This window comes from Carassius auratus, unplaced genomic scaffold (genome assembly GCF_003368295.1).
Source record: "Carassius auratus strain Wakin unplaced genomic scaffold, ASM336829v1 scaf_tig00019247, whole genome shotgun sequence".
Taxonomy (NCBI): Eukaryota; Metazoa; Chordata; class Actinopteri; order Cypriniformes; family Cyprinidae; genus Carassius; species Carassius auratus.
This window is the reverse complement of record NW_020524938.1, coordinates 4,993-17,716: the sequence shown is the minus strand read 5'-3', so window position 1 is coordinate 17,716 and position 12,724 is coordinate 4,993. Positions and strand designations below refer to the sequence as shown.

At 37.2% G+C, this 12,724-nt stretch overlaps 1 protein-coding gene across 1 annotated transcript; it reads right to left on the bottom strand.

Annotated features, from left to right (window-relative positions):
• Window positions 1-295: 295 nt before the first annotated feature.
• On the bottom strand, window positions 296-12,356 carry LOC113076177 (sodium leak channel non-selective protein-like). The gene is made up of 6 exons (XM_026248829.1): window positions 12,044-12,356; window positions 7,204-7,371; window positions 5,180-5,371; window positions 3,944-4,081; window positions 1,337-1,411; window positions 296-358 (listed from the first exon to the last, which is right to left on the bottom strand). Exons 1-6 carry the CDS (start codon window positions 12,167-12,169, stop codon window positions 296-298), a joined length of 762 nt encoding a protein of 253 aa, XP_026104614.1. The 5' UTR covers window positions 12,170-12,356.
• Window positions 12,357-12,724: the final 368 nt, after the last annotated feature.

Genomic DNA, 12,724 nt, shown 5'->3' with positions numbered 1-12,724 from the left:
GACAGTTACTGATGACTTTATTACAAGGTAACAGAGGTTCTTAGGCAGCAACAGAAAAGCCTATGGAAATAAAAAACAACCCAGAAGAGCTGTCATAAAGCCACTGTGAGGGAAAACACACACACAAAAAAACATCCAGTTGTTACTTCAATTAAGGTCAGCCATTGAAATGCGCTTTACAAAAGCCACCTGTATTCTTGGACAGCAATCACAATCTAACGCTCTATTTTTGGATTGCCCCCATCTGTGCTTGAAGCACCTATAAAATAGGCAATTTTACAGGTGGAACCGTGGATCAGTCAGCTGTGTCTGAGGGATAACTGATCTGGGCATGCGAAGATGCCTGGAGCTTGACAGCCTGGTGGATTGAAGGACCAACACAACTCATGTCATTTACTCAGAGTGAGAAAAGCACAGAGAACAAAAGAAATCACAGGAAACCAGTGGCCTTCCCTTTCAATTTATACTATTACTTCTACTATTTATGTATGATGTAGTTATAGTTATGACAAATTATAGTTATGACAAAACATAGTTCGCAAAAGTAATCATGAAAATTGTGATGAGTTGCTGGTTTCTGTCTCGCTTTCTCTCTCTCAACAATTTAAACAATTGCTGAAATATGTTGCCGATGTGCTGGAGGAGAGAGGTGACATGCTGTTATCCACAGAGACATCCGACCTCTAATTGCTTTCAAAAGCCATTTCCTATGATATTTGGCCACAGCAGAAGTTCATTTGCATCCTGTGAAGAAGGTGCCTTGTTTTTTCATAGTGCGCTTGTCGAATAGTTCACGCTTTCTCACGCTAATTATCCTATGAGTCATCGTTACCTGTGCATCACGGCCTCATAAAAAGGTAAAAATAGACAGAGAACAAGATGGAGAACTGTATTAATTAACACGGCTCACCCCGTTTTTCCTCAAATGCAGGGAAGATAAAATTAAACTGTTTAAGGCTACAATCGTGCTAGTTGAGGAATGTTTTTGGATGTATTGTGATTCAACGGTTCAGAAAGCACATTGTAAAAGTATTATAACCTAATTTACTTTGAAATCAGATCTTATTATTTAGGGTTTTTCTGACAGTGAATGGAGGGATATAATAAGTTCTTATGATTCAACTTTGATGCTAAAGAAATAAACTATATTTTAAAATACATTAAAATAAAAAACTATTATTTTGTAAAACTGTATATTAGTTATATTTAACTGTATTAAGTAACTGTAATAAACGCATCCTAGGTGAGCATCTTTCAAAAATATTTCAAAGATCTTACCGACCACAAAGTTTCAAACTGGTGTATAAAATAAGTAGAACAATTATCACAATCTTACCTGTTTTAACTTCTTCAAGTCTTCATCCAACTCAAGATTGTCCAAAATGACAGCCACAAAAAGACTCAGGAGGATCTAAAAGACAAGAACATACTGAATTTAGCTTTCGTTGCAATTTGCCAGTACATCCTTATATGCATTTAGGGCAATGTTTAGGAAAAACAAATAAGCCATTCGAAGATATTTAAGACAACTCTTTCATTAGTCACATATGGTAACTGAACATCAACAGCAGTTTTAAGACAAACACTGTAATGTGGCCTCAATATTCTTTGCCGTACATTGTCAGTAGGTGTATTGTGCTCATGGGGTGATGTTGACAGATAATCTGTCATGCAAACATGAGTTCTGTCCAAGATGTAGTTATGATCCAACAATTAAAATTCCATTTGAAAAATAATATGCTATTGGACATGGAACCACATGTCAAAGGAAAACAAAATGTTACACCATAAACACAGCAAACAAAGATTAGATGCTCAGGACAGCAACAACAAGTAAATCAATCACAGCTGACTGTGCCTTAGATGTCATCAGTGCTTTGATATTTAATGACACTTCTCCTTATGTGTGAGGTGTCTAAAGCTGTCCTAAAATGCATTAGGCATTGTCTTTTCTATTCATCATATTTTCTTTCTTTTTTTTTTCTGTGACAGGAAATTAATAAATGATTCAGCCGTGTCTTGATTACATGCTCGGTCTGCTCTGTCATTAGTGTGCACTCTCATTCAAATGTCAAATTTAAACGGCTGCTCTTCACTCACTCAAACTTGTCAAAAGTCAAACAAAAGAAAAAAAAAATCATTACGACCACCACAGTGCAATTAGATCCAGAGTACTTTCTGTTCTCAACTGAGGATATTGCCAAGAAATGGTTAACATAAATCTATAGCTAAGATCTCGTGTGCAAATATTTCATTATCTTGGCAGTATGCTTATACTGTATGTGCATTGCATTGTGGAGATTTTATGGCAATGGTTGGTAAAACAACAAGAAGACACCAATGGTCAAATGTTCGCTTGTAATATCTGTAACGGGGAGTGACAGGGGCCGTGATGTGTCTGTGAAATGCCCTAAAGGTGTGTTTTTTTTTTTTTTAAGATACAACTACAAGTAAAGGAAATGTTTGATGTCAGGTGTGACGACTATAAAATGCATGTGTGTTAGGATGTTTCCAGAGGCTATTTACTGCTATATTTTCTAAGCAAGTGTTGTTTCTGTTCATGGGTGGGAGACAGCACAGAAATGTATCCATGTCCACTTTATACACAACACAAGTTTTCAGGCTACAAGCAGTCAGATACTCACAAAACAATCTCAGATTTACTCCTTAAAGTCTTTATAATTACTGTCTGAAGAAAACATAGCAGGCAGTAGTCAACTGCTGTACTACAGAAAGTCCTGCACACAGACTGATCCGCTTTACTCACATTCACTAAAAAACGAAGTATCTTAGACATCAGCTAGAATGCTGCATCTCTTCAAACCACAGAAAACTATCCATTAGAGGTTGGAATACTGCTCTCACTAACATCCAACCTGCTACAGGATCACTGAATATTTTCTCTTGATGGCTAGATCAAGAGAGGAAAGGGAGGATGAAGTATGATTCATTTTCTAACAGTCTGGTTAGCTCTCAGCAGCATGAATGCAAGCTTAATTTTAGATGTATTTGCTTTGCTTTGTTGCTGTGTGCCTGAAATTGGGAACACACAGAGCATGTGCAACACATTGAACAGGGGTCCTTTATTGGATACCACAATGAAAATGAAGGTGATGATGTAGATCATGCTTCAGACAAGTCTCATCACACACTGCCAGTTTAGTTTCCAGAATTAAATTTTGAAACACTGAAAATCCACTGGTTAACCACACATTTATATGATTGGATAGCATCACCAAAATACTATATGACATATTTTTGTATATTAAAACCCAGAAACAAGTTAGTGTTTAGCACTTTATAACTTCCGGTTCCATTGTGCTGAAGTCAGTGTGTTTTTTGAATGGGTTTTTAGTTTAAAACATGAATTAAGGTCTGTGGTTAACACAAACTCAAAATATTTTCCAGTTTTATTCTTTAAAATAAAATACATCAGTAATAACCCCTTTTGGTTTTTAAAAACTTAACTTGTCTAGAAAAAAGCGGTTGCTAACCAAAGTTAGAGTTGTTTAAAAGGGACTACTGGTTGTCGAGGATCTTAAAAAATCATCACACTGAACAGGAAAATGGATCTAATCATTAGTACTCATTGTTTTTATAATCACACTCTTGCAAACTATTATAACTTTGTCGGAAGCCTAATAGTGGTAACATTGAAGTCATGCAACTGTGGTGAAGTTTGCCTACATTTAGATTTTAACTTTTGGCAATTGTATTTAGGCTTTAAAATTTGTGTTAAAGTTGTGTTGTATTATATTGTAAAGACGATGATGAACAAAATGTGTAGGAGCATATTTTGTGCAATATTGCAAAAGCCAATGGAAAAGCGTGACTGGGTGAGGATAACTTTCAAGTTGGCCTTCAAAAATATGTCATCTCTGTAGCACGATTTAAAAATCCTTTTGTTTTATCTGAAAGAAAATGCACAAATAATTATTTTTACCAGTGTAGCAAACAGGTGGTAGAGAATGAAGTATATGGCCACCACTGGAGCCCACATCTGTCCCACTGCCACCAGAGTTTGGTCCATGACATCCACCCATCCCTCCTGTGTAAGAATCTGAAACATGGACATAAATGCCTGCAGGAAAAAAAAAAGAGAAATCATTAGCCCATATTTTTTCTGTAACTTTTTATTTTTTATCAGACTGGATTCTTTCTTCTTTTATGAGAAAACAACAAAAGCCCTTTACATGCTTGACAGCCCCCAGTGCCTCATCTGGATATGGGTGAAAACTTGAATAGTTAATAGGCATAACAGATGTATGTTTTCATGAATTTGATTGATGGTGCTAATTGTCCTGACCCCTGACCTTTCCAGTCATCAAAACAAAATGGAAATTTGAAAAGTAACAAGGCAGAGTAACATTTTTTCGTTTGTTGCTTTGCCTAAATATATTATCATGTATTTACAAGGATTGTTGACTGACAGTGCTGCGACAAAATAAGACAAGATAGAGCACAACATTCACTGAAATGGATGCAAATAAAAATAAGGAAGAAGAAAAAACAGTGTGCCCCAGGTCTCAGATTCATGCGGAGATTTGAGACCACATTTTCATAGCCTTTTTTTTTTCATGGAAGTCAAATGAAGGTCTAAACCCAGCTGGTCCCGAGCCTGGTCACAGTCACACTGTCTCTGAGTGACTGCAGATGAAGATAATTTTGCAACAGGTCTATTGACAAGGGAGCTGGGTAAACATCATTATCTTCAATGGTTATCGTGCCACCCGCCTTGGATATGAGCGGCATCTGTTTATGTGAGCCCCTCCAAATCCCAGCACGCATTGGGATCAGTGGAGTCCCACTAATAACGGAGGATAAAAAGACACCACTAATGAGAACCCCTCTCATGAGCACATAGTATCAAGAAACGTGGAATAGAGTCTTACATCTGCTGACAAATTAAGTAGTATATTTGATTTAGAGATATTTTGGTCAACACTGGTTTTTGAGTTCTTCTCTATATTTCACCAGTGTTTTTCTGACGTTACGATTGTAAGTATTTTAACATCTCAGCTATTTGAATCACTTATAAAAATGGTCAAAATACAAAAATCTCCAATCGTAATTCACAGATTTCAAGAACTTTATTTGCTCCTCCAACACCAAATTTTTTCAACAATTGATTTTTTGATATACAACTACTTTCTATGTCTCCAGAAACAGGGAGATTTACCCGTGGAAATGTGGTGAAACGATCCAAGTCCTCCACAAAGCAGAACATCTGCAGACTGATGGCAGACATCACAATGAGCAGACTGGCAGTGAAAACCACTAGACTGCCGAGTTTTTTCCCTGGACCAAAAATCTTATACACAAAGTCTTCCAATGCCGGAGAAATCTTTATTAGACGGACCACTCGCAAAACCTGCAGGTAAGATGGAAGAACATTTCAGTTTTCTTAATTTAAACCAACTTATCAAAGCATAATCCAACAGATACATGCACAGAATCATCTTTTTACATATGTTTGACATAAATATTACCATGAAAAATATCACCAGAAGAATATAACTGTGGAGCATATTGGTGTTTGTTTTATTTATTTTTAATGAGCAAACACTGTTATCAGGTTCTTTCCAGAGTAACCTGGCTACAAATGGCATTGTTGCTCAAGCAGTTATTAAATTACTTTAGTTGACAACAAATTTTAGCAATGATATATCTAGGTTGAGTTTTGATTAAGAGCAGAGAATAGATATTGATCCATTTGCTTCTAGGTAAATGTGACCTGAGAGTACTCCTGCTGTCGTTACTTTTAAATCTAGAAAAACCATCCAGCAATCCTCAGCAGAAGGTCTTTCTTCACATCAGACACACTGACAAATGTGCTTTGTTTTGGCTTTTGTTGCTTCAGAGATCTAAAACTAAAAATGCTTGTCTAATGATGCTGACCATTGGTCATAATATTGCAACTCTTGATTTTATTTCAGTTAAATTCTAATTATATATTACACTGAAAGTAACTTCAGTTTGAAAGCATCTTCCAAATACATAAATGAAAATTCTAACTAGGAAGACAATGAACTTTACTTGGGGACACTTTGTGTAATGCACAAGAGATTTCTTACTGCATACTGTAGCTTGAGAACCAATGGAAATCGAGTACTAATTAGGCTCTCCAGAAAATAAATGTAAGACCTATTGAATATGGCAAACTGGAAAGCAAAGGTTTAGTTTGACCTTTACAGTAAAAAAATAAATACATGACTGGTCTTTCTTGTAAAGAGCTTGAACAGTCTTAAAATCTGCTTATTAAATTATTTTTTGTGAATGAACATTTTGCAGAATCTGCAAGGTCTATGTCTACTTATAACCTCAACTTGTTACACACTTTGCAGCTATGTGTTGCTGATACAGTATGTACCTAACTCACACTGATATAAAAAAACATCTTCAAGAACATAAATGTAAACATAAATGTTAATAAAAGTTAGAAAAACAATTACAGAACATTTAGTAATGCAAAGAAGTAATTATGTTCAAAAAGTTTTAGAATATGAGCCAGACATAGCAATTTGTGACAATGACTCATTTCACTAATGATGGAAAAATATAGAAATCTATTTACAAATCAAATTTAACATGGTGACTGCTCATGAGCCCAGACATGAGGGGAGGATATGAATATTCACGGTTGGAGCTCCGCCCCTCCTGCTGAGAGAAAACTGGAGGGAGAGCGCAGGTTGTGTCCTTAATGAGGCTTGTCAACGTGAGCGTGCTTCATCCATTCCCATTCCCTGCAGCTGCCTGGAGATGTATGAAAACAGCTCCGCCATGGCCACCAATATCGTTATTACCCTGCATTAGTGCATGATTAGCATCTCAGAATCTAGCAGGTGCTATAGTCATGCAGGGAGCCTTTTACAAATGCTGTGGCTGCATCTGTCATGGCCTCAGTAAAAATAACGTAATTTGTCAAAATGTTACCATCAGAATCAATAATGTCTGGAAACTAATCTGTATTTTGTCTTTGTCTAAAAATAAACATGGTAACTTGTTAGCAGATGACAAATTAGATAAGAAAGCAAATCAAGTCAAAGATGTTCCTAAAATGTTGTATGTTTTTATTGGTCTTACATCGCAAGCTTCTAACCCTACACCTTAAGTTCAATTCAGGAACATGTTGCAGGTTTGCTTGAGTAGCTGTACGATAAATTTCAGCGATGCCTAGTTCTAGATTATCTTTGAATCTCTAACCTGGAAGTAGGTGAACTGCGAGTGGTAGAGATCAGGGTAGATATGCAGAGTGGTGCCCACTACAAGCAGAGACTCAAACTTGTGTAGAGAGGAACTAATGTAGCCAGTGAAGCCCAAACACCAGATTTTAAGCAGGGCTTCCAAATCAAACAGCACAGTGAAGGCAACCTGAAAATGACAGAAAGAGACAATGAGAGGCAAGAAGCATTATAATGGAGAGCTGTTCCTTGTGTGCACATTTCTTAGTAATTGCTTTTTAAGTATCTCTAGAGCCTTTGGTTTTTGCAAAGGGAACACGTATGTGAATACACTCACATTCAAACAAAGAGGGCTGAAGAACCATTTTCATTCATAATAACTCTGATTTTTCATGTATAAGATACAATAAATAGGAATGACGTAATGGGAAATAAATGCAATCTCAGTGAGATGCATTAAGGCATGAGCATGTCTAAAGTGTCTAAACAAAAGTAGTACTTCCCCAGTTTTCCCCCCATTTAGTCTGATTCAAATAAAGAGCAGCGTGGATTAATGATGAGATGGATCGGTCTGTGAATATGTGGGGTGCCTCTTCCTCCTTATCTCTCTCTTTCAGCTTGGAGTGGGCGGATGGCCACACTCCTCTATCTGTCTTTGTTCCCACTGTGCCGCCTGCATACTGATTGCAGAGGCAGTGCGTGGCAAACAGGACACATACACACACACACACCAACCGGGCACTCGCTAAAATGGAGTGTTGCCCACAAGCTGTTTGCGCCCACGCTGTCACTCAGTTGATTTAATCTCAGGGTTTTTAAGGCGACAGAAAGTGATGAGGATATGTATATATGAGCTTTCAGCAAAATCTGATCTGCTGATGTGTTTGAGTGCAATAACAGTATAAGGGTTCTTCTGCCCATCTCATAACTCAGGATAACAGTGCAGAATTGTGTCTTTTAAAACTAATAAGCATTGCCAAGACAAAGAAAAAGCAGAAAACCCATGCCAGAAAAGTTCATTATCAAGTAGCATCTTGACACTGAATATCTGTAAAAGAGGTGAAGGTTTTCACAGTGGGATTCAAACTATGCAGTCCCCGTAGCACCTAGCATGAAAAGTGATCAGGGCGTGACTAGTAACATCTGGGGCATCCATTTTAGGCATCAGATATATGCTGTGTCCCAGATAAAATCTTAATTAAAAATGATAATTGCAAATTAATGTATTTTTTTGTATATAATTTTCAGCTATATATATATATATATATATATATATATTTATAGATCTGTTCAATTTATCCCAAAAATTGAACATAAAATAAAATAAACTGTATGACATTTTATTACATGGTATTTTAACTACAGATAGATATGTGTAATTTTATCAAGGTTATATGTTTGCATTGGTTATATGGGTATATGTAAATATGTACATTTACAGTGGGTACAGAAAGTATTCAGACCCCATTAAATTTTTCACTCTGTTATATTGCAGCCATTTTTTTAAATCATTTAAGTTCATTTTTCTCCTCAATGTACAAACAGCACCCCAAATTGACAGAAAAACAGAATTGTTGACGTTTTTGCACATTTATTAAAGAAAGAAAAACTGAAATATCACATGGTCCTAAGTATTCAGACCCTTTGCTCAGCAGTGTTGGGAGTAACGGCGTTTAAGTATAATGGCATTACTAACAGAGTTTAATTTTCAGTAACGGAGTTATCTAATTAATTACTTTTCCCATCGTTGCAACGCCGTAATCTTTACTCAGAATGTAAAGTGTCGCTTTACTACAATTTGGTTGAATAAAACACAAGGTGTCATGCTTTGGCTAGTGGCTACATATCAGCTGCCTGACACCATTGCAAATCTGATGATGATTGGCTGGGTGGGCGGTGCCCTGCCCACATTGTCGCACTGCACGATCTGACAACTTCTAAACACAAGACGGCATCAGCGATAATGCCGTTTTCGAACTGGAAGTACTGGAAATTAAAGGCGAGAATGTTTCTGTAACATGCATGGTATGCCCAGGAAAAAAAACTTTATCCACGTCTGCCTCAAGCAACTCAAATCTTATGAACCACCTCACATCGACACATGCTAACATGTTGCTGTACTGAATATTTAATGCTGTGTTCAAACCAGACGTGACTGTAGTTGGACGCTTGAACATTTTGAGTTCATACTCTTCATTCGCGCAAACAGACGCAAATTCGCGTCATGGGGGGGGCTTCTGCCAGCTGAGTTCAGGCAGCATTTTCAACCACCATTTTTATACAGATAGTTTTCTAAACATTACTGTTATCGTGTCATGAAATGTAGTTTTAAAAGTATTTCATGCAATAATGTAGTTGTTTTAAACTCAAATATATGGTGTATTTAAAAATGTGTTTCGACAATTTTCAGAGATTGTCTATTCGCGTCTTTGCATTGACTTAACATTGAAATCACTCGCGCCAGACACTCTATTTGCATCTGATGTGAACGCACCATAAGAGTTGGATAGTGTTCTGTTTATTGTGCAGTAACTTTAAGCCTAATATACAGTTACAGAGATTTGCACTAATGGCCAGTTTTCCCTTTGTTTCTTTTTACCCAAGTTTAAATTTGTTTGTCTTAATTTTATACTTGAATTTTATTTTCATTATTAATTTTTTTAATGTTTTTATTTCTATGCATATCATATGGCAGGCTGCAATCTATTGAGTTCAAATAAATACAACATTTTCTAAAATACTTATAGTGTTTTTATTCTTCAATCAGTTACTATAAACATGTTAAGGTGTTATAGGACGTAATAGTGTTATAGAACATAAAAAATAATGTCACAGTTACTTTGCTAAGTAACTAATTACTTTTACAATGTGGTAACTGAGTTACTAACTCAATTACATTTTGGGAGAAGTAATTTGTAACTAACTAATTACTTTTTCAAGTAAGATGACCAACACTGTTGCTCAGCATTTAGAAGAAGCACCCTTTTGATCTAATACAGCCATAAATCTTTTTGGGAAAGATGCAACAAGTTTTTCACACCTGGATTTGGGGATCCTCTGCCATTCCTCCATGCAGATCCTCTCCAGTTCTGTCAGGTTGGATGGTAAACGTTGGTGAACAGCCATTTTAAGGTCTCTCCAGAGATGCTCAATTGGGTTTAAGTCAGGGCTCTGGCTGGGCCATTCAAGAACAGTCAAAGAGTTGTTGTGAAGCCACTCCTTCATTATTCTAGCTGTGTGCTTAGGGTCATTGTCTTGTTGGAATGTGAACCTCCGGCCCAGTCTGAGGTCCTAAGCACTCTGGAGAAGGTTTTCGTCCAGGATATCCCTTCACTTGGCCGCATTAATCTTCCCCTCGATTGCAACCAGTCGTTCTGTCCCTGCAGCTGAAAAACACCCCAACAGCATGATCCTGCCACCACCTTGCTTCACTGTTGGGACTGTATTGGACAGGTGATGAGCAGTGCCTGGTTTTCTCCACACATACCGCTTAGATTTAAGGCCAAAAAGTATTATCTTGGTTTCATCAGACCAGAGAATCCTTCAGGTGTTTTTTTTAGCAAACTCCATGGGGGCTTTCATGTGTCTTGCACTGAGGAGAGGCTTCCGTCGAGCCACTTTGCCATAAAGCCCTGACTGGTGGAGGGATGCAGTGATGGTTTACTTTCTACAACTTTCTCCCATTTCCTGAATGCATCTCTGGAGCTCAGCCACAATGATCTTTGGGTTCTTCTTTACCTCTCCCACCGATAGCTCAGTTTGGCCGGATGGCCAGCTCTAGGAAGGGTTCTGGTCATCCTAAATGTCTTCCATTTAAGGATTATGGAGGCCACTTTGCTCATAGGAACCTTAAGTGCAGCAGAAAGTTTTTTGTAACCTTGGCCAGATCTGTGCCTTGCCACAATTCTGTCTCTGAGCTCTTCAGGCAGTTCCTTTGACCTCATGATTCTCATTTGCTCTGACTGACATAGACAGGCGTGTGGCTTTCCCAATCAAGTCCAATCAGTATAATCAAACACAGCTGGACTCAAATGAAGGTATAGAACCATTTCAAGGTTGATCAGAAGAAATGGACATCACCTGAGTTAAATATATGAGTGTCACAGCAAAGGGTCTGAATACTTAGTACCATGTGATATTTCAGTTTTTATTTTTTTATAAATCTGCAAAAATGTCAACAATTCTGTGTTTTTCTGTCAATATGGGGTGCTGTGTGAAAATTAATAAGGAAAAAATGAACTTAAATTATTTTAGCAAATGGCTGCAATATAACAAAGAGTGAAAAGTTTAAGGGGGTCTGAATACTTTCTGTACCCACTGTATACAGATTTATATATTTATTTGTTTTATATGATTATATGTCCATCTATATGTAGCTCCGTGGTCTTGTGCAGCACAACATTTATATCCCACATATAGCGGAATGAAAATAAACTTGAATTTGAACTTAAAGGGATAGCTCACCCAAAAATGAAAATTCTGTTATTAATTACTCACCTTCATGTCGTTCCAAAACAGTAAGAAGTTTGTTCATCTTCAGAACACAAATTAAGATATTTTTGATCTCAGATTCTAATCTGAGAGCTTTCCGACCCTTTGAAGATCTTAGAAAAGTCTTACAGGTTTGGAACAACATGAGGGCAAGTATTTTATGACAGAATTTTCATTTTTGGGTGAACTATACCTTTAACAACAGATGTGTTTCTCATCTCAAATTAAATCAGTAATATATCATATTTAGCAACTGGTAACTATCATCGTGTTTCCGCAAAATCTCATTTTGCTCATGTGAAATTGCTACACATATTAAAAAATAAATGTAAAAAATCAAGTTTCTAAGAATCGATTTTGACAGGTCTTACCTCAGCCAGGTAGAACTCGTCATTGGTGAGTTTATGGTCTTCACCCCTGTGGTAATTGCTAGCAGCTACAATCACGTCAACGGCCACCATACTGAGAATGAACATGTGGAAAACTGAAGATCGCATCAGTTGCTGCAGAGAGAAAAGATCAGACACAGTGTTGCTGTTAGTTTAGCGAAATGCTAACAAAGTCCTTTTGAGACATGTCAGTGCAGACAATATTTTGTCAGCTGTGCATATCTATTATAACTTCTATTCCTAGAGCTAAATCTCCTCTTGCTTTTAATGTCTCTAGATGTGTATTCTCTCTTATGAACAAGTAGGCTGACTGCTTCCTCACACTGAGTGTAGCTGCCGGAAGAACATTATTTTCCACTTGATTCTCCACTCTTGTATAATGGAACCCTTTAATCACAGTAAGGACTGAGCCAACTAAATGGACTCTCACTGCCTGAGCCCTCAGCAGGCCAAATGAACCCATCTCAGACCCATTACAGACCCAGGAACATGAGGCAGGAAAGACAACTTAATTTAAACCCAGACTGAGCCACCTGTCTGCTGCCCATGAAATCTGTCTCCACTTGAGACTGAGGCAGGTATTTTTTCCTCTAAAAGTTAGCTGCAACATTGGATGAATTAAAATAGAGGTAACTCAAGCACCATTATAAAGAAATGTTCCTA